The sequence below is a fragment of the Maniola jurtina genome, chromosome 18 (assembly GCF_905333055.1).
Source record: "Maniola jurtina chromosome 18, ilManJurt1.1, whole genome shotgun sequence".
Taxonomy (NCBI): domain Eukaryota; kingdom Metazoa; phylum Arthropoda; class Insecta; order Lepidoptera; family Nymphalidae; genus Maniola; species Maniola jurtina.
The window spans coordinates 4990512-5016034 of record NC_060046.1 but is presented as its reverse complement, the minus strand read 5'-3'; the positions used below and the strand labels follow the sequence as shown (position 1 = coordinate 5016034).

General features: G+C 35.6%; 1 protein-coding gene across 28 annotated transcripts in view; it reads right to left on the bottom strand.

Moving 5' to 3' along the window:
- Positions 1–25523, bottom strand: part of LOC123874459 (casein kinase I) — a 50596-nt gene that overhangs the window by 19380 nt on the left and 5693 nt on the right. For 21 of the 28 annotated variants that reach the window (XM_045919824.1, XM_045919823.1, XM_045919826.1 and 18 more), the window contains 4 exons: positions 17432–17589; positions 5377–5487; positions 1309–1472; positions 198–312 (listed from right to left, as the gene is read on the bottom strand). In XM_045919824.1, the coding sequence (XP_045775780.1) occupies positions 198–312; positions 1309–1472; positions 5377–5487; positions 17432–17589 (548 nt within the window). Of the gene's footprint in view, positions 1–197; positions 313–1308; positions 1473–2448; positions 2601–5376; positions 5488–17431; positions 17590–19702; positions 19726–24711; positions 24842–25523 lie in introns of those variants that run through there. The other 7 variants (XM_045919822.1, XM_045919830.1, XM_045919835.1 and 4 more) reach the window with 3 other exon arrangements.

Here is a 25523-nt window from a genome sequence, read left to right as displayed (position 1 = left end):
TCCGAATTTAGCCTTTTCATTTCCTCCTTGCCTCGGAGAGCGCGTTAAACTAACCCGTCAATCTCGATTATCACTAACATCTGATAAGTAACTGTAAAACTTAAGAGTCGAAACTTCGTTCTCTTAGTCGAGTTATGAAGTACCAGGAAAATATAAGGTGACAGAAGGTTTAAGAAGAAAAAATCAAAATAACTTACCAATGATGTGTATGATTTTGTCCCTTTTACTCGTAGCTCTACCTATTAAAAAATTTTCAGGCTTAACGTCCCGATATATTAGATGTCTCGTGTGGACATATTCGATGCGATGTAGCTGGAACAGACAATTAGATGTGCTTCAAATGTGCGTATTAGAATGATTATGGCGAGTACTATAGATTCATCACACACATTGGACGTCCACTGCATAACATAGACCTTCTACAGCGAGTTATCCGTGTTTTGTTTTCAGTAGGTACCTATATCAATTTCAACTGTATGTCAAAGTTCATAAAGCTGAATTTAGGTAGTTATCAAGTCTCGAATTTTGCCACTGTTTGCGCTGACCCTAAGACGAATTCTACTGTCTATAGTTCCCACTATGTGAATGTGTTCCCACTATGATCATCATCATCATCATTATGATCAACCCATCGCTAGCCCACGACTGAGCACAGGTCTCCTCTCAGAATGTCACAGTCCGTCACGCTGGCCCGGTGCGGATTGGCTGTGGTAATACCGTGGAATATGGATATTATCTCTTCAAGGGAGCTATGTCCAGCAATGGCGGCCCATTTGTTAAGATGAAGATGACTAAGCAGGTCAGCCGGCACTTCATTTACTATAGTTACAAAAATTTTAGTTCAATGAGCAAAGTTCGAACTTACAATTTAGGAACCCTTTCAATTTCACTGCGCCTTTTTAGCATAGAAATATTAAAACAAAATGATGAAACAGCGTATAACCTTCAAAGAATAACAGCATGAATAAAAGTATAGTACATAAATACGTAGTGCATTTATAAATATTTGGTAGTTTTCGAGAGAATTTGTAGAGCGTTAAATTCGCTTTGAACTATCTGCACACTGGCCTTGAACAATGTTTGTAGAGAAAAGGTTTAAGAGTATTGAAAATCTTGCATAGGACGGAAACTTTGTGTGTAAATGAGTTTTGAGATGTAGCTTAGTGGATTTATACCAGAAGTCGAACCGTGGATCTCAAGTATTTGCTGTTTCACCTCTCTGCTTCCTCATTGCCTTCTTCCTTCGTCCTTCCGCCGTCGACGGAGCTAAGTTAAAAGTAGTGGTGTAAGTGTAACTAGAAAACTCACCAGCTGCATAGCGATCATCAGCACAGTCTTTAAGGAGAAGCGTCGGCCGCACAGATCGAATAGATCCTCTAGAGACGGGCCCAGCAGTTCCATGACCAACGCATTGTATTTACCGCAGGGCCCGAAGTAATACACCTCGGGGATACCTTCCGCCGTCGACGGAGCTAAGGAGCCACGGATATAAAAGGGTAGGAAAGGGCGGAGAGAAAAAAAGGTAAAATTTAGTACTTACATAAAACCTTAGCCGACGGTTAGATATTGGCCGGGTCAAAGAAAATTTCGCTATGCGCGTCGACCTTTCGTCGTGATAAGTTATTTTCTATCAATATAACATGTTTGTTTTAGGAAATTTGACTACTAGCACTTTACTAGCAGATTTTCTGAAGCTTTTAAGTTATTTGTGCTTTCATAATCTGACCCCTATATTTAATTTAATACGTTTTTCTTACAATTAGGGGGCTGATGTTCGATAAAAGCCGTTTTTCGTCGAGAAGCATAGCAAAATTAACTTGGACCGGCAAGACTGAAAACAGAGCATTGCTCTCGCTCGCACCTATTTGACACAACGCTGAAGCCGAAATCAATTACTAAAGTATGATTTTTAAAAACCCATTATCACTATAAATAATAACCAAAAGCCGGAGTTTTAACGAAGGCGACTGATCGAGAGCAATACTTCAATTCCAAAAAAAAAAAAACAGGACAGTAAAATATCTGTGGCAAAGGCCTAAACAACGTCATGCCCACGGCAGTCGCCCGTCCGCGATAAGAAAACCACAATTTAGCATTCAATATCGGTTGCGGCGTTGTGTCGGAGAACAATCACCTATCTACTTAAAGACGGAGATTAACACGTTCTGTTTGGTATCAGTTCGATTCATGATTGTATTCAGAATTATCGTATTGTGTTGTTGATTTATATACCTAGATATACCAACATTAACCTTAACCATCATTCTCATATCATCATCATCATGATCAACCCATCACCGGTCCACTACTGAGCACGGTTCTCCTCTTTAAAGGAGAAGAATCAATCCGACATCATTTTCATTCTGATCAAGGTCAACTGAATTGATAACCAACCAAACTGAGCGTACAACCTTCCATCTTACATATTGGACATAATCGATCACTTACTAACTGCATAGCTATCATAAGGACCGTCTTGAGTCTGAACCTTCGCCCGCAGTGCACAAACAGGTCCTCTAAAGAGGGTCCTAGCAACTCCATGACCATGGCGTTGTAGCGGCCACCACATGTTCCCAAGTAGTACACTTTTGGGATCCCCTCTACGTAATATTACTTTTTAAATATCAAGAACTACATAGGAGCTCAATTGTTACTGTGGTAGGTGATAGGCCTTGTAAAAATCTTCAAATAAAGATGATCGCACATTAAAGACGAGCGAAGCCGCACTTTTCATACTGAACTCGAATTTCCCAAAAATGACGTCTACACAAGTTTCTAGTTATTTAACGCGTTGCTTGCGACTGATCTTGAAATATACTTACTTAATGTGCGATCAGTTTAGGACTACTTTGTCTTTGTCTATGACCACGATACAATTGACTTCGGGTTTTCTATTAAATAGGTTTAAATATATTAATGAATAATATTAAATAATATTTTTTTCAAAAATGAGTAAATTTTTTAACATTTCGTATGCCCGAATCGACACCATTGTGATAGACTAACTACATGAATCAAATTTTTTTAGTCTTATAAGTCATATCCATTCTATATTCATAAGTCGTAAGTCATAATACATAGACTACAGGCTAGATAGACTTAGATGAACTAAAAATCAAAATTGTTGTAGTCTATCTATTCTATTCTCATTTCGTTCTTCGGAAATGCGTAATACATAGCGACATTTCCGCCGCTCCGTATCTGTGCTACCTGTCATATCGCGAACTCACGTTCAAATTCTGCTACTAAATACTTGTCAAGTCACTATCCATGAACTAATTCGTGCCCTAAGTCATAATAACAGATTGACTATATGCTAGATAGACTTAGATTGGATAAGATTAACTAGAAATAAAAATTGTTGTAGTCTATCTATATTCTATTCTATTCTCATTTTATAGTTCCTTGGCAACGAATGCACTTATTATTATCTACACAACGACATTTCCGCCGCTCCCGTGTCTATGCTACCTGTCATAATGCGTCTAAATAGGGCGCATCGCGTTTAAACTTTAACCAACTATAATAATTAACAACTCAGGTTTACACTTCTGCTACTAAGTACTTGTTAAATCATCATCCGTGAACTAATTCCGTATACGTAACTCCGCATAATTAGTACGTTTTTACCGCACAATGAAAACTATGCAGCCCTTGGAGGTTTAACATTGCCTCGACTGTTAATTGTTAGCTTTAAGAAAACTGGCTCACTTAAAGTCAAAGTTAGATAATGGTAGCTAACTATGAAACTATGGAAAAATTAACCCCCTCCTACGGATATCACAAACATGTCAGATTGACGACTGATTGAATTAAGGGAATAAGAGAATGCACCTGTATTTGCTCATACAGTTGTGCACTTAAGAGCCTGCTTCATCGAAGCGATAACTCGTTGGCGAGTGGAACCTAAAAAAGTGCTGTTTCCACAGGTTATTGTTACGTTACGTTACACGTAAAAATTCAAATAGATAACCTGAAAATATTATGAATTTATCTACGAATCTTCTTTAACAGCGTTTAGTCAATTTCGAACAAAATACCGCCAATGTTTTCGCCACTAACAACACGTAATATGGGGATCTAAAATTAAATTCAACAGTTCATTGCAGGAGGGGGGTACTGTCGAACCCTACGCATTAGTATTTTGAAAAAATATTAAATATCTTGATTTTATGTAATTCCAGAAATGTTTTCAATGATGTCCGAAACATAAAAACGAGTCCTGTTCTTCTGGACATATAGTTTTTGGAATTGGGTACTCATTTTTGCAGTTTTTTTTAGAAAATATAACAATAATACTTAAATTTCTTCAAGGATACTAAGTTCTAAAAAATCGACTCAACTTTAAAAAAATCTTTGACCAAAACTAGCCTATAAGCCTACATGGAAAATATAACGCCTGTGTGTAGGCGTAATGGTATAATTTGAGCCAGCTCGACTGATGAAGTGTTAAATTTATAGCGGAGCGAATCGTATTAGTCGAAGCAATCTCAAAACATCTATATCCGATCTCTCTCGAAGTTCGTTTAGAAGCATTCCTATGGCGCATAAAATTGGTGTCATTTCCGGGAAAACACAAAATTTACACATAAATGAAACGATGAATCTCTTTTAATTAAGAATTTGCTAAGCATGGGAACGATTTTATACAAATTATCAACTACTGGACATTTTTAATTCAGAAAACCTCAGATTCCCATATCATGAGAGTTTCAGAATCAAACGGTCAAAAGTCATTTGTCATCCAAAATTTTATCCCAGAGAAAAAAATTATCGATTTTAATTTGCTACAAAGATATTTCTAAAAGATACTACAAAATTTATCGATTTAATTTGCTATAAGGATTTTTCTAAAAGATACTCAAACCAAACTGTACCTAACAACGGGTAAAAAAGAAATGCTAATTTTATAAAACCGAACTAATCTCCGAACGTGTAAATCGGAGGAAAGAGCACATACTCGTAAAAAAGGGTTACTCTCAGGTAAAATTTGAGCTCCGTTTTTCCGTAAAGATATAAAAAAATATATTAAATTTCTTAAGGCCTCATTCGCACGAGAGCTTTTTTAACGTCCGCTAAAAAAGCGTTCAAATAGAACAAATGCATTCCCAAGTATCTGTTCACACGTCAACGCTTTTTTATCGCGCACTTTGTATTTTCAGCGCAACGCCGGGTTTTAACGCAACGCTTTTTTAACGTTCGTGTGAATTAGGGCTTAAGGTAGGAAGGTAAGGTCAACTAATAAAATGATGTCAATTCGGAAACCAAATTGATAGGTCTAAAAACAATATTTCTCAAAAAAAACTTTACATTTAGACCTGTCAAGTTGCAGATTCGTTATCATTTAAAACAAAAGGTGATTTTTAAGACGCTTACCGTGTGTTCCTAATAGTTTGTAAAACCGATATTCTAGGTGTAATTGTGGAGCCTTGGACTTCATAGGCTCCATCTTAATCGCTACGTGTTCATTGTTGTAGAGATTTTTTCCTGCGAAATAAAAAAAGAAGTTATAATTATTACAGCATTAAGAGCGATCTCTCCGTCATTCGCTTCATACAAACGTAGTTCCAATTTCATTTGAATATTAAGCAACCAAAGTCCATGAAATTTTGCAGACATATTCTAGAAACTAATATCTATGCCTGTGGTTTTCCAGATTTCTGTTAAAATATTCGGTTTCAAAGTTATGGTCTTAAAAATTCACATACAAATCTTTAGAGCTCCTGTAATTTTGAAACTACATATTTTTTAGAAAAATCTAAAACACCACAGGCACAGATATTAGTTTCTAGAATATGTCTGCAAAATTTCATGGACTTTGGTTGTTTAATATTCAAATGAAATTGGAACTACGATTGTATGGAGTAAGTGACGGAGAGAGCCCTGTTTTAAAGATCCGCTTAAAATTAGCTGCATTTGCAAGACTATCGAACAGCGGCTTATCCATCGAAATCAATGCTCAATTAGCCAGTAGTATCAAAGCGGCTTGTGAGCCCAGGATATTCCAAGAAAACAGATATCGTTCGGCAGCCCCGATTTTATCAACATTCGGATAAAACAACAAATCTAATAAGATTTACGTGTGACGCAAGCGGCGTGCGCGCATTAAGAGAAAATTCATTATCATCTGTAAAGTGCCTGCCAGCAAGCAACACGTCCAGAAGCCGACATGAGGAGCAGCGTCTTCATTTGAGGAGTAATTCTGATTTTATATCTTTGTGTGGAGTCCTCTAGAGTCTAGACTCTAGAGCAAGATAACTATGTGTTCTTAAAAGAGATCTTCCTTGGAGACGTATTACGCAAATATGTAGTAGGTATGTTATTATGTCGTAATGGGCTATTCGTACGAACATTTATACAACGAAGGCGGATGGCCTGTTTGTTGTCTATTTCTTTTTAGTCCTTGCGCAACACACACTGCCACAAAATATAAGTCGTCACCATGATGAAACAAAAATATATTTTTTTCGTTTTTTTTAATACATATAACAATTACTTACAACATTTTGAAAATGAACTTAATTATAAAAATAACTAAAAATGTGGAGCACATGCGATTGATAAATTCAAAGCTACTTTTTACACTCCCTTACTATCGCTATATTCTTTTGTTCTTATCTCTCTCTCTCTCTCTCTCTCTCTCTCTCTCTCTCTCTCTCTCTCTCTCTTTCTAAGCTCAGTTGAAAGTTTCAAGCCCAGCTCATCATGAAGTTAATTTACTTAAAATAAATTGCATTTGGGCTGAACAAACAGACAGAAAGCGAATTATTAAACCCTTGTAGCTTTAATTTAGAATTATGGGACCCTCGTAGGTTTAATTTCAAGTTTACGTAATACGTAAAAAATACGTAATAAATTATTACCACTATATAATCTTACAAATCCAACAACTGACTATCAAAAGTGCACAATAGTACCTACTTTGAATAAATGATTTGACTTTCGCTAAAAACTTGTTAAAAATATATTAATTAAAGCTCATTTTGATGCCCAACTCTTGACATTTTTTTATGACCTACTGGTCCAGGACTTGACAAGCTTAAACGTTGCATATATTGGCTTCCCCGTGAGGGTATACAGAGTTACTTTTTGGTAACTACGGATGAATTTGGTGCTGGCATCATAAAAGCGTTATCCGCACCATGCGGACAAAGATAGGCTACAACAGATGGCCGGTTATTAACACTGACTGACACACTTTTTCTATACACACTTAAGTGGGAATAAGTCATTAAACTGACACTAGCACAAAAGAAACTTTTTTTTTCTGATCAACTAATAAGCTGAAATATTGTTAGGTTTCAGGATACCAGCTTTTGCCTGCAACTTAGTTCACGTGGAATTTGTATTTCAAAATTTTACTCTAGGATGCAAGCTAGTCAGTCACACCGTTTAAACTATTAAACCGTGAAAGGGTAAGAGAGAGACAACTTTCGCAAGGAGGAAAAAAGTAAAATTATACAATTTAAGGTGTTGCGTGGAAATAATCATAATAATTAAAAAGCAATTAAGAGCATTACTCACTTAGGTCCAGTTGACAAGCAGACGGTGGTCAAAATTACGTTACGGTTACCGTTAACTTTGACGCAAAATGCGTGAGGATTTGCTAACTTTCGACTAAAATAGCTTTACGCCCAAAGCATTTAACCCTCGTTTAGTCATTGTAATACTGTCCCTTTTTGGCACATGATATACGCGATTTTCAAAAAGGCGAAATACTAGAATGTTTAACTAAGCCATGGCTGATTGCTTGCTGAAATTAGGCATTAATTTTAATTATGCAGGTATGAAAATTAACTCGTGCAACTCAATACGGTTGTTGGTGTTCAAAGTTTAAATCTAATAGTAACGTAATTTTAACCGGCTGCCATGCAACTAGATCTTCAAAGTAATTTATAACAAACTTGGTGAAGATCGAAATGTTCATTGTGAAGTCACAAGGTGATTCAGAAAGCGATATCGTTCGCACTTTCGCGGTAAAGATCGTCATTATCGGATCTCAACGGTCTCGTATCTTATCGATAAATTAAACGAAACAATAACTCAATGCAGACGGTACTGTTTTAATTAAGTATGTACTATCGATGTCAATATCATTGTATTCCTTTTGCTTACTTTGCGTCAAGACAGATACAATTTACATAGGTAGTTATAAAAAAAAATTTAGCATATATTAATAATATTAGTATACTTTTGTTTCATGTCATCGGGCCAAAATGGCTGAAATGTGTCTTCTGCCTAGGAGACCGAGGTTAAAGATCCTTCCAAGTTAGAATGCTGCCATCTTAGACTGCATCATCACTTGACATCAGGTGATCTCGCAGTCAAGGGCTAACTTGTAACTGAATAATAAAATCAAAACAATAGATCTCAGCGTCTTAAGGTGTCTGTCCACTGAAACGGTGAAGAGCGAAGCGGTGCAAAGTTAAGGAAATATAACTTGCTACGCTTTAGTGAACAGATACCCTTGGGGTCGAAGGTTAAGATCCTCTTTGAGTAGCTGAGCCAGCGAAGTAAGTTTATTATTCAAGGCATGATTCCGTTAGAAAGAAAATAACAAGTTGATTTTATACTTTCAGTTCCCCAGACCCCAACCCTTTTTCCTGAATACAACGAAGATGAGCAGGGTCAAGGCAAATAACACACTCACAATAATATTATGATGACTCATTGAATGTATCCCGTTTGGAATATTACTATTTACTGCGTACAAAAAAGTATGACGAGATAGATGATTTTGATTAGATTAGAAATTATAATCGCTACAAGAGTCTATTTTCGGTGTAACGTTTTGTAGTATTATATAATAAGTGGATCCTGTTGGTAGAAAATACGGGGAAATATTAATATTCCAATTTTCTTCTGATAAATATATCAAGTTTAGAGACATTATTCACCTTTGAGTGGATCTGCAAAAAATCGCCAATAGACTGGCGCATCAAACTTAATTGTGCGTAATCTCTCATTACCTCTGGACTGGTACGCGCAGAGAAAGAGGAAGCGTTGAGGGAGCCTCCTAAACAATAAATTTGGCAGCGCGCAATCTGCTTGAGGTCACTACGACTGAATGGCACGGAATCACGGAATGAGGTCAAGAGGCTCAAACCCGCTGTGGACTGTGCAGCACTCTGCCCCATTAACTTTATTACTTTAACACACATCAAGTTCCCTAAAAACATGTCCTTTGTGCCTCCTTTCACCTTTTTGCTTCACACAATTTTGTTTCAACTGCTACCGCCTTACTTGACGCAATGTCAACTTCTCATTCAAGTCTCTGAGTCTGAGGAAAAGCTGCACGAATTATTATGATTGATACAATCACAATTGTTGTGCTTGGCTTTTAAATGTTTTAGGGTTCCGTACCACAAAAGGAAAACGGAACCATAGGAACCAGATACACATAGGTTACTTTTTATCTCGGAAAATCAAAGAGTTCCCACGGGATCTCAAAAGCCTATATCCACGCGAACGAAGTTGCGGGCATAATCTCGTTGTTTTATAAAGAGATACCTACCGAAAAGATGCCCGCACCATTGGAGATTTCATCCAGAAATCAAACTACCTAGTACTAGTTACCTAAAGACGTGCGAAAAAGTCGGCGACCTGAGTTGCAGCTAGCATGTATGCATATGCTAATATAGCGGATAGCAGCAGAGTACTTTATCGTGCATAAAACATTCGCACGGAAATAGGTTGAACTGCTTCGCGACCAATTTGCAACAAACAGAATGTTTACCTACATTATGCAAAGACAATTTTTAATCACTTATCACGCAAATCTATAATTTCTTTTTTTTTTTCTTTTTATTAAAGAATATTAGCCATGCTAATCATGACTAATACTCCCCTTTCCCCTTCCCTTGTGCCAGGAGTGGGTACGACAATAGTGCAACGGGTGGGTTTGAACCGCCGACCTTTCGGAATTCAGTCCGCTCCTCAACCGTTAAGCTATCGAGGCTCTATAATAGTGCCTTTGATTCATTAGTTAGCTTTTAGTTGTGCCGGTGTCTTAAATTAACGTGATTTTTGTTTTATCCATTATAGGCAAACGCTTGACCACGATCACATGTGATGGAAAGTTATGATGTGGCCTATAAGATGATGGGACGCGTTTACCTAGAAGATGCCATTCACTCTTGTTTTAAAGATACCCGGATTGTAATCTATTCGTAGGTTTTTTAACCCGTAGGAAGTCTATATCTTCCCCGGGATAAAAGTAGCCTAAATCACTCGTTGCAGTTTCTTTTCGTCGTATTTGTCATTGCATTAATCATATAAAAATCTGTTCAGCCATTTCAAAGATAAAGTTTTAAATATATTTTTCACTAGCTGACGCCCGCGACTTCGTCCGCGTGGATTTAGGTTTTTCGAAATCCCGTGGGAACTCTTTGGTTTTCCGGGATAAAAAGTAGCCTATGTGCTAATCCAGGATATTATCTATCTCCATTCCGAATTTCAGCCAAATCCGTCCAGTAGTTTTTGCGTGAAGGAGTAACAAACATACACACACACACACACACACACACACACATACAAACTTTCACCTTTATAATATTAGTGTGATGTATTGGAGAAACACAGAAAATTATCGCATAGAAATATTTATTTTACTTATTTTGACATCATTTACTTTACTTTTGGCCTTCTTGTTCGTGAAACTAAAACTAGCCTTAAAAATTCTTTTTCCAAGTCTCCACGCAGTAAGAAAATTTGCTACCGTAAAAAATTTATGTACTAAGTATCGTGTTTCATAGCGGTTCGTACTTTGATGAACCACTTCCTCTCAAGACCTTTTATAATAAAAGCTTGATGGTTGATAGTACTACTTCTCCGACCTCCAGAAGGTTGTAAAACTGAGCCGTCCCCAATGTTTCTCACTGAACGGGTCTAGCAAACCAGAACCCCAACCACAAAATAACTAAATAAGGACCAATGAAACTCAAAGAAATTTTGTAGACACGTTTTAGAAACAAAATATCTGTGTCCGTAGTTCATCAGATTTTTTGTGAAATGAGTAGTTTCAATGTTTCACCGTGCCGACGCTCAAATATTTGTATGTAAACCTTTGAGCCCATGTAAATTTAAAACTACATGTTTTTTAGAAATCTGGAAAACACGGACCCAGATATTTGTGATTTTATATTTAGAACGAGTGAATGTGAACAAACGTTAGCATTCAAATGAGAGCCAAAGTACGTTCGTATGGAAACGATGGGGAGGATGCTAGGGTTACTTCTTTTATTGCGATAGTAGCAATGTGATGTAGCAACTTGGTGTGGGATCTATAACATCTGCTGGCTATTCTACCAACCAAACCAAACCATGTAAAAGGCTATGGTTCGGTTAGTTTTGTATAGGTTTCATAAACACTGCCATACCCCTTCCGGGTTAGCCCGGATCCATCTTAGACTGCATCATCACTTACCACCGGGTGAGATTGTAGTCAAAGACCAACTTGTATCTGAATTTTTTAAAAAAAAACAGTCTACAGTTCTATAAGTTCTGCCTGGAAGAGATCACTGTCGCCCTTTGTTTTTTAAGTGTATTCTTACTCTTTGTAGATTTGCTAACAATAAAGATGTTTAAAAAAACCATAAATCACGTTGCTTATGTAAATTATCCTGGAGTATTACTATAATAACTAAGTAAATGCTGTTAGAAAAGATTTCTTCAGTTATTTAACAAAGATTACGGTAGCGAAATCCAATTACTTCGCATTATTTGTTTTTATTTAGACAAACTAATTGTCTTATCAGTTCAATTGAGGCTTCGTGCAGTTGTATAATAACCGTAATCTATTTGAGTTTTGTTTGGCTTATTACACTTTTTATAGCTTATATTATTTTCTCAGGTGCTATCTCACGCGTCATGTATAATATTATGCTATTCGTTTTGCCTTGATATGATAAATACATGACTGAAAGGGCATTCGTCATCATGACAATACTTCTAACCTACTTAAGAGGGCTCTCCGTCACTCGTTTCATACAATCGAAGTTCCAATTTCATTTGAATATTAAGCAACCAAAGTCCATGAAATTTTGCAGACATATTCTAGAAACTAATATCTATGTCTGTGGTTTTCCAGATTTCTGTTAAAATATTCGGTTTCAAAGTTACGCGGTCTTAAAAAGTTTCATACAAATCTTTGAACACCTGTAATTTTAAAACTACATATTTTTAGAAAAATCTAAAACTCCACAGACACAGATATTAGTTTCTAGAATATGTCTGCAAAATTTCATGGACTTTGGTTGCTTAATATTCAAATGAAATTGGAACTACGATTGTATGAAACGAGTGACGGAGAGAGCCCTGTTAAATTCAAGAAGATTGAAGTTACGTACAACTGCTGCAATTTTAGTGCTACAATACGAAAAGGTGAAAGGTATAAAAATAAGTGGCTTAGTATAACTTTATGTAAACACATATACCTACATATTTTCATTTATGAGCTCAGATTTTTTCCTCTTTCACATGACATTCCACCCGAAAGGATAGAAAAAAAAGACCCCACTCTTTCGGATTAACATACGTCATTTAGCTTAACTATAGCTTTTAAAATTGTAGTCTCATTCACGAAAAATCAGCTCAGTAGTTTCAGCTCTACGACACGGTTGAACATACGTTAATACAAACATACATACATAGACTGCTATAATCATAACTCTTTCTTTTGGCTTTGCTGTAGTCGTTTAAAGAAATCATAATCCAAAGTAATTCATAACTCACTTTGGATTATATTTTATTTTACTGATCGAACGAACTAATAAGATACACTCGGACAGTCCTTTAAAAAAATCGAGATTTTAATAAATCGTGAGACCAAGGTATTGCGTTTCGATTAGTATTTTTATTACAACGAAATCAATTCGCAAACATCCGTTTAAAGAACAAAATTCCAAATTGCTAAGGACTGTGTTTCCTTTGAGCCCGCAGTCGAATCGAAACCCGGTCACCTAAATACGTCAAGTGACATTACAGCAATTTCTCGTTATGCGAAAGGCAAAGATATTTTAACTCTACATTAGCGACAGGACAAAACGATAGTCAAGAAGGGTGTATGTTATTGTAAAATAGTTTTATATTTCACATTATTCAAAGAGGTAAAGACTAAAGATAAACTCCAAGCATGGCTGTCTCCATCGTCCGCTGAGTGAGCTAAGCTGGAGTGGCAATAGTTAGTTCTCCTTTTCCATGTCATGATGGTTGAATTTTTTTGTTTTGCGATAACCTCAGCCTTCCCCGACTTTCCAGAAAGTGGACACCCTGATCGAGTTATCGCATTCGCTTCACATGTGTTCACTTTAATGACATTTCGAATGACGCGAGTTCAATCCAATTCCCATCCGTCTGAAGCCATACGACTTGCAGGTAGTATTAGCAAAATGAAACCTTATGGCGTAGGTGACAACGCTTACGCGGTTAAGGTCAATGTAAATTGAGTGGCGAACGTATCAGAGTTTAAATTTAAACATCTGTATCATTTTGTTAGTTTAAAACTTGTAGATTAGCGCCACCGCCTAAATGAAAACATATAATTATATTTAATTATTTATAAGTAATTAGTAAGTTAAGTAATGTCTAACAATCAAAAGTCGCTCCGCGCGCTATGATAAAAATCAGTGATAAAATCCGGAACGAGGAAATTCGTAGAAGAACAAAAGCGACCGACATAGCTCAAAGTCTTAGCAAGCTGAAGTGGCAATGGGTAGGTCATGTCTGTCGTAGAACCGGCGGCTTATGTCTAGCAGTGGATGCGTACAGGCTAATGGAATGTAATGGAAAAGCAATCAATCAAAGTAATCACAAGCGTAAATTAAAAATTTATAACACCCCCGACAAGACAAGGTTACAGTAACTAGAAAAGAGCTGATAACTTTCAAACGGCTGAACCGATTTTCTTGGATTATAGCTAAGAAAGAACATTCTCGATCAAGCCACCTTTCAAACAAAAAAAAACTAAATTAAAATCGGTTCATTAGTTTAGGAGCTACGATGCCACAGACAGATACACTGATACACACGTCAAACTTATAACACCCCTCTTTTTGGGTCGGGGCTTAAATATAGAAAACAAAGTCTTGAATAGCTCTTGAATTTGCGATGACGCTCGCAGAACTCTACAAACTCTGTAAGGGCAGGGCGACAAAGTTATTGCGCAAATGATAAGTTATTTATTTGGTACTAATGTCTAAAATTACCTGAATAGATAAGCATACATAGTTGGATAACAGTTAGAAGTACTGTTAAGGCGAATGTGTGAGTGTGGTGCTAGAAAAGAAATCGTTTAAAACTAGATTGATAAAATCGACTTATCGAATAGGATCACGTGAAAGAATAGAAATCTCAGATCAAAAACTAAATCTCAATAGTTAATCTATTCATATCGTGTGTTGTTACCATACAAAGTAAGGAATGCCTGTACTGATATGTAATATTATAGGTAAATATGGAGTAAATACAAAACTGATTGATTGGATACTTTTCAAGATGAAAGTCAAACCTAAAGCCTTTATTCAAAATTGGTAGCTACCAACTGTAGGTACACTTTTTGATTGTCAATAGTAGAATTAGACACATAAATTAATGTGATGACGATAACTAGTTACGTAAACTTAAAACTAACAGAACTACTGAAGAAATCTGGCAGCAATTTGGCCGAAGTTAGTATTAAACTAAGAAAGTAATACAAGGTAAGTAAGGAAAGGAAGAATAGAAGAAACATTACCTATACGTGTGACCTGACCGTTACCTCTTATATTTCGCGTTACCGATATTAGGTTTCTAGGGCAGTTGACTACATTAAACGCTTATCAAATAGAAAATCACTGTTCAAACACAACATTATTATAGAAAAAAAATCAGGACATTCATATAACCACCACCACCACAGGGTGAATAAACCCTGCACATGGCACGCAACGTTTTAATAGCAAATAATATTAATCAAGACTAACCACATACTAATATTAACGCTGTCTCATTGTCCAATTATTTTTTCGCCCCGATCTTGAATCCTGGCTAAACATGTTTTCCGAGAAGTTCCGCTAACTGACAGCCAAAGGATGACTCAGTCCTACATTTATTATTATTTGTAAAGAATCAGTGGCGCGTTTACTTTTACCTGTTACACATAACTAAGTTGGACGAATTTGTTTAGAATGTTACTCTAAGTAAAGTGAAATGTAGTTCAAAATCAATTTAGAGGTAAGGGTTTTCTAAAAAGAACTGCCATCTAAACCCATCCAGGTTAATCACCACCATCATCATCATCAACAGCCAATATGCATCCAATCGATGCCAGCCACTTTCCGGATGTCATCTCTCCACCTTGACGGGAAGCGCCCTACAATCCGTTTGTCGAGACCGGCACCTTACGGCACCAGCGGCCGTCGGTTCTACGACAAACATGACCATCCCACTGCCACACCATTCAACGTGATATCATTTTTGAGAACTACATCAGTTATATAGTTCTGTGATGAATCACTTCCCTTGATGAATTTGATGAATTCCCGAGCATAACTACCTGTACGCTAGAGAGTTTGTGGACTAGCCTCGCTGTCAGCGTCCAAGTTTCAACTCTATAAGTCATTACTGGCAGGAGGTACTGATCAAAACCAGGTTAATGACTGCCAAACTTAAGACTCCACTAATCAAGTTTACACCAAGGTCAAGCGCAAATCTGACACCGATAAAAATAAACTCATTTCGATATTAGTGTCACAATAAAATAATTGATTTACTGCTTTTAGATGCTAAATGGTGATATTATTGCGAACATTACAAAATTGTCGGGACTGGAATGAGTTTCATTTTAAACGTTATTCTTTACGGGAAAGTAAGTATACCTACTCCAATAAGGGGTCTTTCAAATCCTAGACCAACCAACCTATTACCACAAATTACCATCAAAATATCGGAGGTCGATATTCCAGCTGGAATTTCGCACCTGTTTGGGAGAGGCATATTGAGTAGCCTTATGTTATCTTTTTAGAACGTAAAAAAGAACTATAAACTTATTTTTTTTTGCTTACGGGAGGGAAAATAAAAGGACCCGATCTTGAAAGATTAGGTTACTTAGGGGTTGGAACCTACCGCTGAACAATTTTAAAACCCCTCAGTGCAATCAAATTTATTGGGAGGCAACGAGATTTTCAGGAACGGCACCAGAGCCCTCTTATTCAAATACCTATCTCATTCAGCTGAAGTTGATCACTATAAGAATAATTCAGGATATCTCGATTCTAAGTCTAAAGAATCTGTTCTGGCGGTGGCCATTTTACAAATTTCGGGGATCACTTAGAAGCTTTTAGAAAGGTCCCAACTGCCAAGTTGAAACAGCTTTCCAGAGAAAGCACTTGAATTTATTTGGTTCCCGGGGACAGAAATTTTCTACAGATATTTTTTGCTATAAATTATGGGAGGGGTGGAATTTCTTCAAAGAGAAGGCTCAATCTTCTGGCACGGTAATACGTGCTTCTGGGGAAGAGATATTTTTAAACCATTCTTTTGCGCAAACGTCGGTGTCGGGCGCAGGCACTGGACAATGTAATAGAGCCATTAGGCAAATTACCTTTGTTCAGCACAACCTTAGTGTTAAGGCAAGGATGCAAAAACGAATTGCAAAATCGGATTGACGTCGATCTCGGTTAAGGTTATAACCGAGCGAATAACGGACCTAACGAGTCTAATAACTATCAACTTGCCAAGAGAGTACTGACTAAATTGTGTGTAACATAAAGCCTTTAAAGAGTGAATTGTTAAAATCTAAAAGTAAAAAGCTATTGATTGGTTTCGAAATATTGCTGGAATAGTCTTGTGGTAGGGCACTAAGTTATTATGATTTTTAAAATTTTCCTTTGGAATGGGCTGATTAATTATAGTTTTATCGTTTTCTTTCATTTTGATCTAAATGTTTTATTGCAAGATAGGCATGAGCTTGCCATTCATGCTTAATGGAACGCTTCAAGTTTGGAGCGCAGCTTCCCTAATACATAGATGTCTATTCACGCACCGGTTGGAAAACAGTTTCTACTGAGAAGAGTCAGTAACAAACTTACCAGTTACGCCTTTTAATGCATATAGCAGATTATTTTGATCTAGTTTTTTTGCAAGAGAGGTATGTCCTTGACGACAATCATGCTTAATGGAAAGCTTAATCAAGTCAAGGTAGGAGCGTAGCTTGCCTAAGTACATAGATGTCTTTTCACGCTTGCCTTGGAGGCCTGAAAATTCCAAATTCCTGAAAGGCCGGCAACGCATTGGCGGTTCCTCTGGTGCTGCAAATGTTCGTGGGCGGCGGCAATCATTTAACATCAGGTGTGCCGCCTGCTCGTTTGCTTGCTATTTTTTAGTAGATTATATTAGAGTAGATACTCGTGTTATACGACGTATGAAGGAGATATATCATCATAGAATGTCTTACCGAGCCTGAGTTCACCAAAGTTCCCGCAGCCGATCTTTTTGCCGACGCGGAAGTTGGGCCCGACCATGAGGACGCCCGAAGACGAGGTGACGGAGTGCCGCGACGTGTGCATCGCGCTGCTGCCGCCCACGCCGCGCCCGCCCACCGCGCCAGTCGCGCTGCAACATTGTGCACGCACCTTTACAACTAGCTCTCTTATCATCACAATATTAAGGTCAGCTGCATATTATCAGAAATTATCTGCCAGAACACTTTCTGACGTACTCACACTGCGAACGTCAGAAGCGTATGACTGATCTGGCAAAATTCTAAGGAGTCTAGTACATTAACGTCTATGGTAGACTGCTTTCCGGCGGGCGTCAGAATTTTTTCTGACAAACAATTCCTGATATTATGTGGCTTGCCTAAAGAGGTTCCTGGGTGCGTATATATGCAAATCATCAAAGCCTTTGTTACAACTAGTTTGAAGTAAAAAAAAACTAGAATTTACTTAAATTCAAGTTATTCGGTCATACATATATACCTATTTATCTAATTAACTACATTGTCGATTGGCTGAATGACTGATTGGTTGTTTTTTAATTTTGAGACACCAAAGAACCCAGAGCACACTATATTTGAGTAAGTAGTATTCGAGTTCTGTGTTTGTACTTTACGTTGCGTTCACACGCACCAAGGAACTTTTACTTTTAGACAACTCTCGTGAAGTCGCGAAAATCTTGAATCTCTGAGGTTGAAGTGAAGGCTAATTTTCCACCCTGAGATATGCCGCGCTGTTAAAGATTGGATGGACGAGGGGAGTGTGAATCTATTCATTTAATTGAGTTTCTCATATCAAAAAATCTTTTAAAAAGGATTTTTTTTTTTTGAAAAGGTGACAATCATCATATCTTTAGTAGACCAACCTCCGATTCTGGCACTACAAAAGGGGTCAGTTAACTAAGCTATGAAGAGAAGCGATTATTTTCCGGTGTTCACACATACCCCCGCAGATCCCTTTTAAAAACAGGAGTTAAGGCGGAAACAGATTATCCGTGTCCGCCGCGGCTGACAGCCGCGACAGACTGGTGTACACAGTCGTCTGGGACGCGTCTTGGGAGATATCTATCGGACGTTCGAGTGTTCAAGGTTACGTTCAAATTGCTTACGTCCGATAGGTAGGTACATTTTACTATCCAGATACCGGGATAAGTCACATCGGTCAGCCGCATCCGATAATTTGTTTCCGCCTTTAGCGTTCAGCTATCGATAACTCTCAAAGCTTCCAAGATTACCGCGACTTATACTTACTAATAATTATTTCCAAACAAGAAAGTTATTAGAGAATCGGCCTCTTTCAGAATATCGCTCTCCATCTTAGCCTACTTTACGGTTTAACATCAAGTGCGGGAACATAGCCAAGAGCAAAACTTTGATAGATTAATACAAACGAATTAAATAAGTCATAGTTTTCTTATAAATGATTAATTAGTACATAGCATGTGAGTTTCATATGTTGCGATTGTGATTGTTATAAGTTATTATTACCTATCCTATCAACCAACCAGTGAATTTAAGTACCCATTAGAAGCGAAGGTTTGATCAGACCTTGCCACAATAAGATCTGACCTTAGGACGAACATGGAAGGAAAAATTGTCCACGAGGTACGGTTGGTCGGAGCTAATGTTGCAACATGTAAAATTTCCTGCCCCTGTATTACGAATCCTTGGATGAAGCATTGCGACAATTGCAATCCTCTGACTGACACTTGCGTCAACAAACCTAATAAACACTAGATCGACGAAAAGAATCACGGTCACCATAAATCTACTATGTGCGATCGATTCGACTCATGTGCCCAATTTCTCTGATATAATAAAATATTAGTTGCGATACTATTCGATGATCAAGCCGGCATGCACTGCGCCGCACAGTGCTCTGCTCGAAATCTGTTAATAATAAATATTAAGTTCTTTAGATAAATAGTGATAATGTAAAACAAAAATACAAATGAATAGTTGTAATAATTTTATTACTTATTATATTGTTTACTCGCACCTCTCTGGTGCCGTTTAGGGTCTGTAAAGCGTAGAGGTATGGTAACTATAAATGCGTAATGACTGTTGACTTTTACCAAGAGTAGCTACCTACTTACGAAAAATTAAGCCAATAATAGCGATTGCATTCATCACATTGCGCCAATCACAAGTTTCGTAATAGAGGGGCCGTCGTGAAAATTTTGTCTTTGTGATTTTTATGAAAGAAAAATAAAAAACACAAAATTTCCATACCCGTAGGCCATAAGACGTCCACAGCCCACCATCGAGACTATTAATTTCTGAATAATAAATTCATATAATCATTACACATTTAATTTATTTAAAATAATAAAATATAAGAATGATGGCCAAAAAGTTTGCAATGCATTAACCTAATTATTATAGTGTTAAGTATCAAAATTTTCCCTCAGCAATAATATAATAATGTACATACAATGTGTTATTTTATGAATTATATATAATGTATATAATACCTAGAATCTAGATACTGTAATATACAAAGCAGCGTAAAATAAAATGAGCATTATATTATTATATGTAGTGTGTTAGATTAATATAACGAGCAATTATGTTTCCCTCCTAGGGATGACTTTAATATGTAGGTATAACTAACTGTATGTAAAAGTTATGTACAAATTAATTTTATAGAAACTTAAACAGATGTAAATAATTTTAAATAAGTAAAACTCTTAAAATTATAATCTACAATTACAAATTGAAATTAATAAGAAAGTGAAACAATTTATTATTATTTATTATTAATAGGAAAATAATACAGCCAAATACAGGAAGGTACCCTTTAAGAACCTACCTAAATAGTTTATAGACAAGTAGGTACATCAAAAAACCTATCAAATGTAAAAATGAGTTCAACCTCTACTTTAAAACATAATAAGTGTTTATTCTTATTCCCGACTAGTTTAAGTTATAACTTATAACACCAGTAACAATTAATTTTCGGATAGATAGACAGCTACTTTTGAATTTTTCATTTTAACAATCACTAGGTCTTGATTTTGACATTTCTAATAGAATACAATAACAAAAACTTGTAAAGAATATCCTAAATTTTGATGTAAGATTTTGAATTAAGATACAAAGATACATTTTACGATTGACCATATCAATAATTGTGTTCTGTTCCAAACCTATTTATAGTTCTGAATTACCTTTAACCCTCAAGTATGTACAAGTGTAGGTCATTATTCAATATTACACCGTTAGCGAGGGCGGAAACGCGCTAAAAGTAATAGTAAGTAAATAATCTTATGTCTAGAACGTAGGCAGATTGTAACATCTCTGAGACGTAACGTTATTGAGACGTGATTGGGAAGTATGAGTGCACTGACATCACTCGAGTTCAAGGTTAGGTTTTCTAGAGCATAGAATCTAAGATAACAACAATTTACTATAAGAAAACGTTTCATAATAACCCTTTCATTATTTGTTGCACTAACCAATCAAAACAAAGCTAAGTATAATACACTTGTAATAGGAATTAGCCTCTGAATGTAGAAAAGCATCTTAAAAGTTAAGAGAATCTTACGGGTTCCCTGACGTAATTTTGGTTTTTTAGCCATGCAACAAACATGGCCTAGATAGTCAATTGCCATAACGCCTAACAGCTACTAGTTACTGCACTATAATTCTGTTCGTCAACTAAAAGGTGGTTAAATTAATATTAATGGTTTAATTTCAAATTAGCTGATTTAAATGGATACAGACTAGTCACAATGTTCTATATTTAAATTCATGATTCGTATTGAACAGTAATTAAATGGATAGTGGATCAAATCGTAGAATATAAAGAGTTTCGGCCATTGACACGCGTTTTGGTTCCCCAGTCTGTGTTTTATTACCTAAATATGTAGGTATACGGTATTGTGTCTAAACATTAGGGTTGAAATATGAAGATATTATAGTATATCTTATCTATCTACATTCTACACCTAACAAAAACTTGTCCTGACTGACTGACTGAACTTTCAATGCACAGCTAAAACCGCTGGAGTTAGAAACTTGTGGCGCGAACTTTACATAATATAATAAATAATGTACTTACTTAATTAGTAATACTTCTACTTTAAGAATACCCAGAAATTCTAGACTTCAAACCATACAATAACGAAGTATAATTACTTATTACTTATATTTAATTAAAATAAAATATTAAGTGTATGCTTATGTAGTTAGATACAGTTGGTTTCAGGTAAAAGAGCTCTGGACGATAGTGGAAGGAATGTGTGTCACACCACGCTCGAGAAACGGAAGTTTGACTGACGAACTAACGCGACAATAATCTATACTAATAAATAAAATTGGAGTGTCTGTCTGTAATTTCGAAATAACTACCTCATATTAAGCTCATATGGTTATTTGAACGATACCAACACTGAATCACACGTTTTTAAAATTTTTGTCTGTCTGTCTGTCTGTCTGTCTGTCTGTTTGAAAAGTCTAATCTTCGGAACGGCTGGACCGATTTTGAAGGGGTTTTCACAGACAAGTAGAGAATTGACCAGGGAGTAACATAGGCTACTTTTTTAACCGACTTTCAAAAAGGGAGTTGTGTTTTTCTACCTATGTACACCGAAATCTCCGAGATTTCTGAACCGATTTGCGTCATTTCTTTTTTAATCGATAGAGGAACTTTGCGACATTGTTTCATAAAAAATTTGGATTCCAACTCTTCAATCCCGATGCTGCAGGGGATCTAACCAATCCACGCGGGCGAAGCTGCGGGCATCAGCTAGTCGGCCAATAAGATCGATCACCTAATGCGCAGGTTCAAGTTTAGAGATCTTAAAAAAAAAATGTAACTGTAGTTTATTCATTAACTGTTAATAAGAAATTGAACATTAAAAGAACGATATACCTACTAGGCTATTTACTGAAATGTTAAGTAATATAGTTAAAACAAATTAAGTACAAATCCAAAATCTGAGACACTGTTATCTTATCTTGTTAATTATTTATTATTAGTGTTCAAGCAACATGATTTAGCTTTCAGTCATGAATTATGAAATAGGTGACTGTTTGTGTTACAATGAGGTAGGTATATTGTATTTACATATTAACAAAACATTTAGCTTATAGACATAGCTAGTCAAATAGATCCATTTGCAACATAGAATTAAGTAAGTAAACACATAAAAAACATTTTCACTTTCAGTTTCAAAACTGTGGTTTAACTAAATCAGCAGAACTAAAACTTTTGGACTTTTCCATAAGACCTTAAGAAAATAGAAGCAATAATTTCAGCTCTGTCAATTTATATCATCATTGCAGATGTAATAGTGCGACAGGTCGAAATGGCAAAAGGGGAAAGGGACTCTTATTGACTCCACCAAAGTAAATATACGGGATTATTATAAACTAGATGATGCCCGCGACTTCATCCGCGGGTTTAGGTTTTTTTTAAAATCCCGTGGGAACTCTTTGATTTTCCGAGATAAAAAGTTGCCTATGTAAATTTCCGGGATTCAAGCGACCTTTGTACCAAATTTTATCAAAATCGGTTCAACTGTTGGGCCGTAAAAAGCTAGCAGACAGACAGACAGACACACTATCCCATTTATAATATTATATAGTAAATAGTAATATAGTATAGTATGAAAGTATTGTATTGTAAAGGCAGCAGATATAAAAGATGATAATAATATTATAATGTACACAATATTACAATAGGTAGGAACTAATACAGGGAAGCTCATCAATGGAGCTAAGCTGTTTAAACAAAGTGCACACTAAGTATCTTAGTGTTTAGCGGGTAATCTTGTAAATGACTCCTGAGGCAATGAATTTATGTAAATTATGATTATTTTGGGACATACTAATATTTACTTAACTAAATTAAGTTTTATGAAAGTAAGTGTACTTTATTCTTATAAGTAAATACCTAACATATAACTAAATTGCCTTAAGTATCTACTTGCTTAAGTAAAATTAAATGGTTTCATGAAAGTTCTGTAACATTACCAATAATTACTTAATTGTCTGACTAATTAAGTACTTAACTAATAATGTATTGAGTGCCTATATTTACTTAATTATATTATTTGTTAACTTGGTAGGTACTAATATAATGTTTGTTGGTAAAATCAGCATATATAATTTTTCTTTTTCTTTAATGATACATAAAATCATGTGTAACATATTAATTATTAAATAAACCTACATTAATACATTTTACCACTTTTAAAAGCTATTCTGTTTTTATTTTAACAAATAACATTGTATTTTTGGATAAAAAATACTAACAAAAGTAACAAAAAGAAAAGAAATCAAAATCATGCTTATTATGCATATTATAAAAGCGAAATTGTGTTTGTTTGTCCTTCAATCACGCCACAGCGGAGCAACGGATTGGCCGGACTTTTTACATGGATATAGTTGAAGATCTGGAGTGACGTTGGCTACTTTTAATTCATAATAGTTATATATATCAATTACAAGTAATTTTGAATTGTTTAAACCACCTACCACAATAGGATAGGGTCACCCACAGGATTTTGAAAATCTAAAACCACGCGGACAATGTCGCAGGTACCCATAAGTCAGCCGAATGTACATTGACTGCAATGAATCATACCAACCGTTATTGGCATTGAGTCTTAAAAGTGAAAGTTGCTTGATGCACTTCCATTAACCACAGCCCAAAAAATAACAAACTTGTCTTTCATATATTTACATACAAAATATATCAAATTGTGTATAATTACAATAAATACAAGTACTTATATAATAAATATAAAAATATTTTTATTCAATTAAACTTTAAAAGTACTTTTGAATCATCAAATGCGCATTTACCACTGGTTTGGAATGCCTTCCCTACCGAAAAGAACTAGCAAGAAACTCTGCAGATATTAGTATTGCAGGATTTAGTAAGCAGCATTTAACAGTTGGAGTATGCAAATGTCACACAATAATATTTAAAGCAGGTTGTCTGACTACAACATAACATTAAAACTAATTAGTAACTCTGGTTTGTTATACAATATTGTATGATACAAAACAGTTTTATTTACATACATACTTATATATTAAGTTAAGTATACTGATACATACAATATATTATACTAACCAAGTTTGGTATAATCATATGTATAAAGCTTTTCTTTTATAGTTAGTCTTTTCAGTTACTTTAACTAACTTCATAACCTTAAGTTTATAGTTAACCAATAAAACCCTCAAGATGTGACTCAAATATGATTTAAGGTTATGAAAACAATACTCACAATTTTCTATGCATTACAAGTTTTTAAACGGGTAAACATCTTCCCCAATGTAGGATTCAAACACATTTTTATGTCACTACTAAGTGCACTTGTCAATTTCACGTTAAGTATCATGGCTCACTAGTTTTCACTTAGCATTGCAACTTCAAAATATGAATCACTTCAATAAATAATACAGTGAATAACTAAATTTTAGTATTTTTCATAGAACAACTATTGAAAACAATTATTGAAATAATACATTGAACACAAATGTTACCCTATAGGAGATAAGCAAGTTTTTATTAAGAAATGTTATCAAGGGTATTGTGTGAGATACAAGATGTTTACAATTTGTGATTCACTAGCTTATTAATAAATTATAGTAACATCAAGATGTATTGACTCTGTGCTGCTGCGTCAGGCGTATGCCCAGTATATTAAGATACATAAGCTGGATACATATAGTAGGTCCATAACATGTTTATTTACCACCCATTAACTAGAAACTAGTTGATTTAACTAATAAAGACATTCAATAACTATCAAATCAGTTGTAAGTATGATTTTGTTTATAAAACACAAATACAATCAACCAAGTTTTTAAGATACAGGAGATTTGACTGACTGTATGGATACAGCAGCTTACACTGGCTGAGCAACTGAGAAATGTATAGCAGTCAATAGACAATTTTCTGAATTATTGATAAAGAATTAAGATAAGTAATAATAATCAGATGTAAGTAATATATAGAAACTTAAGATAACTGAATATGGATAACATGATAAATCCTTTCAATGATGAAAAGAGAGACATGCTACTTCTTACTTAA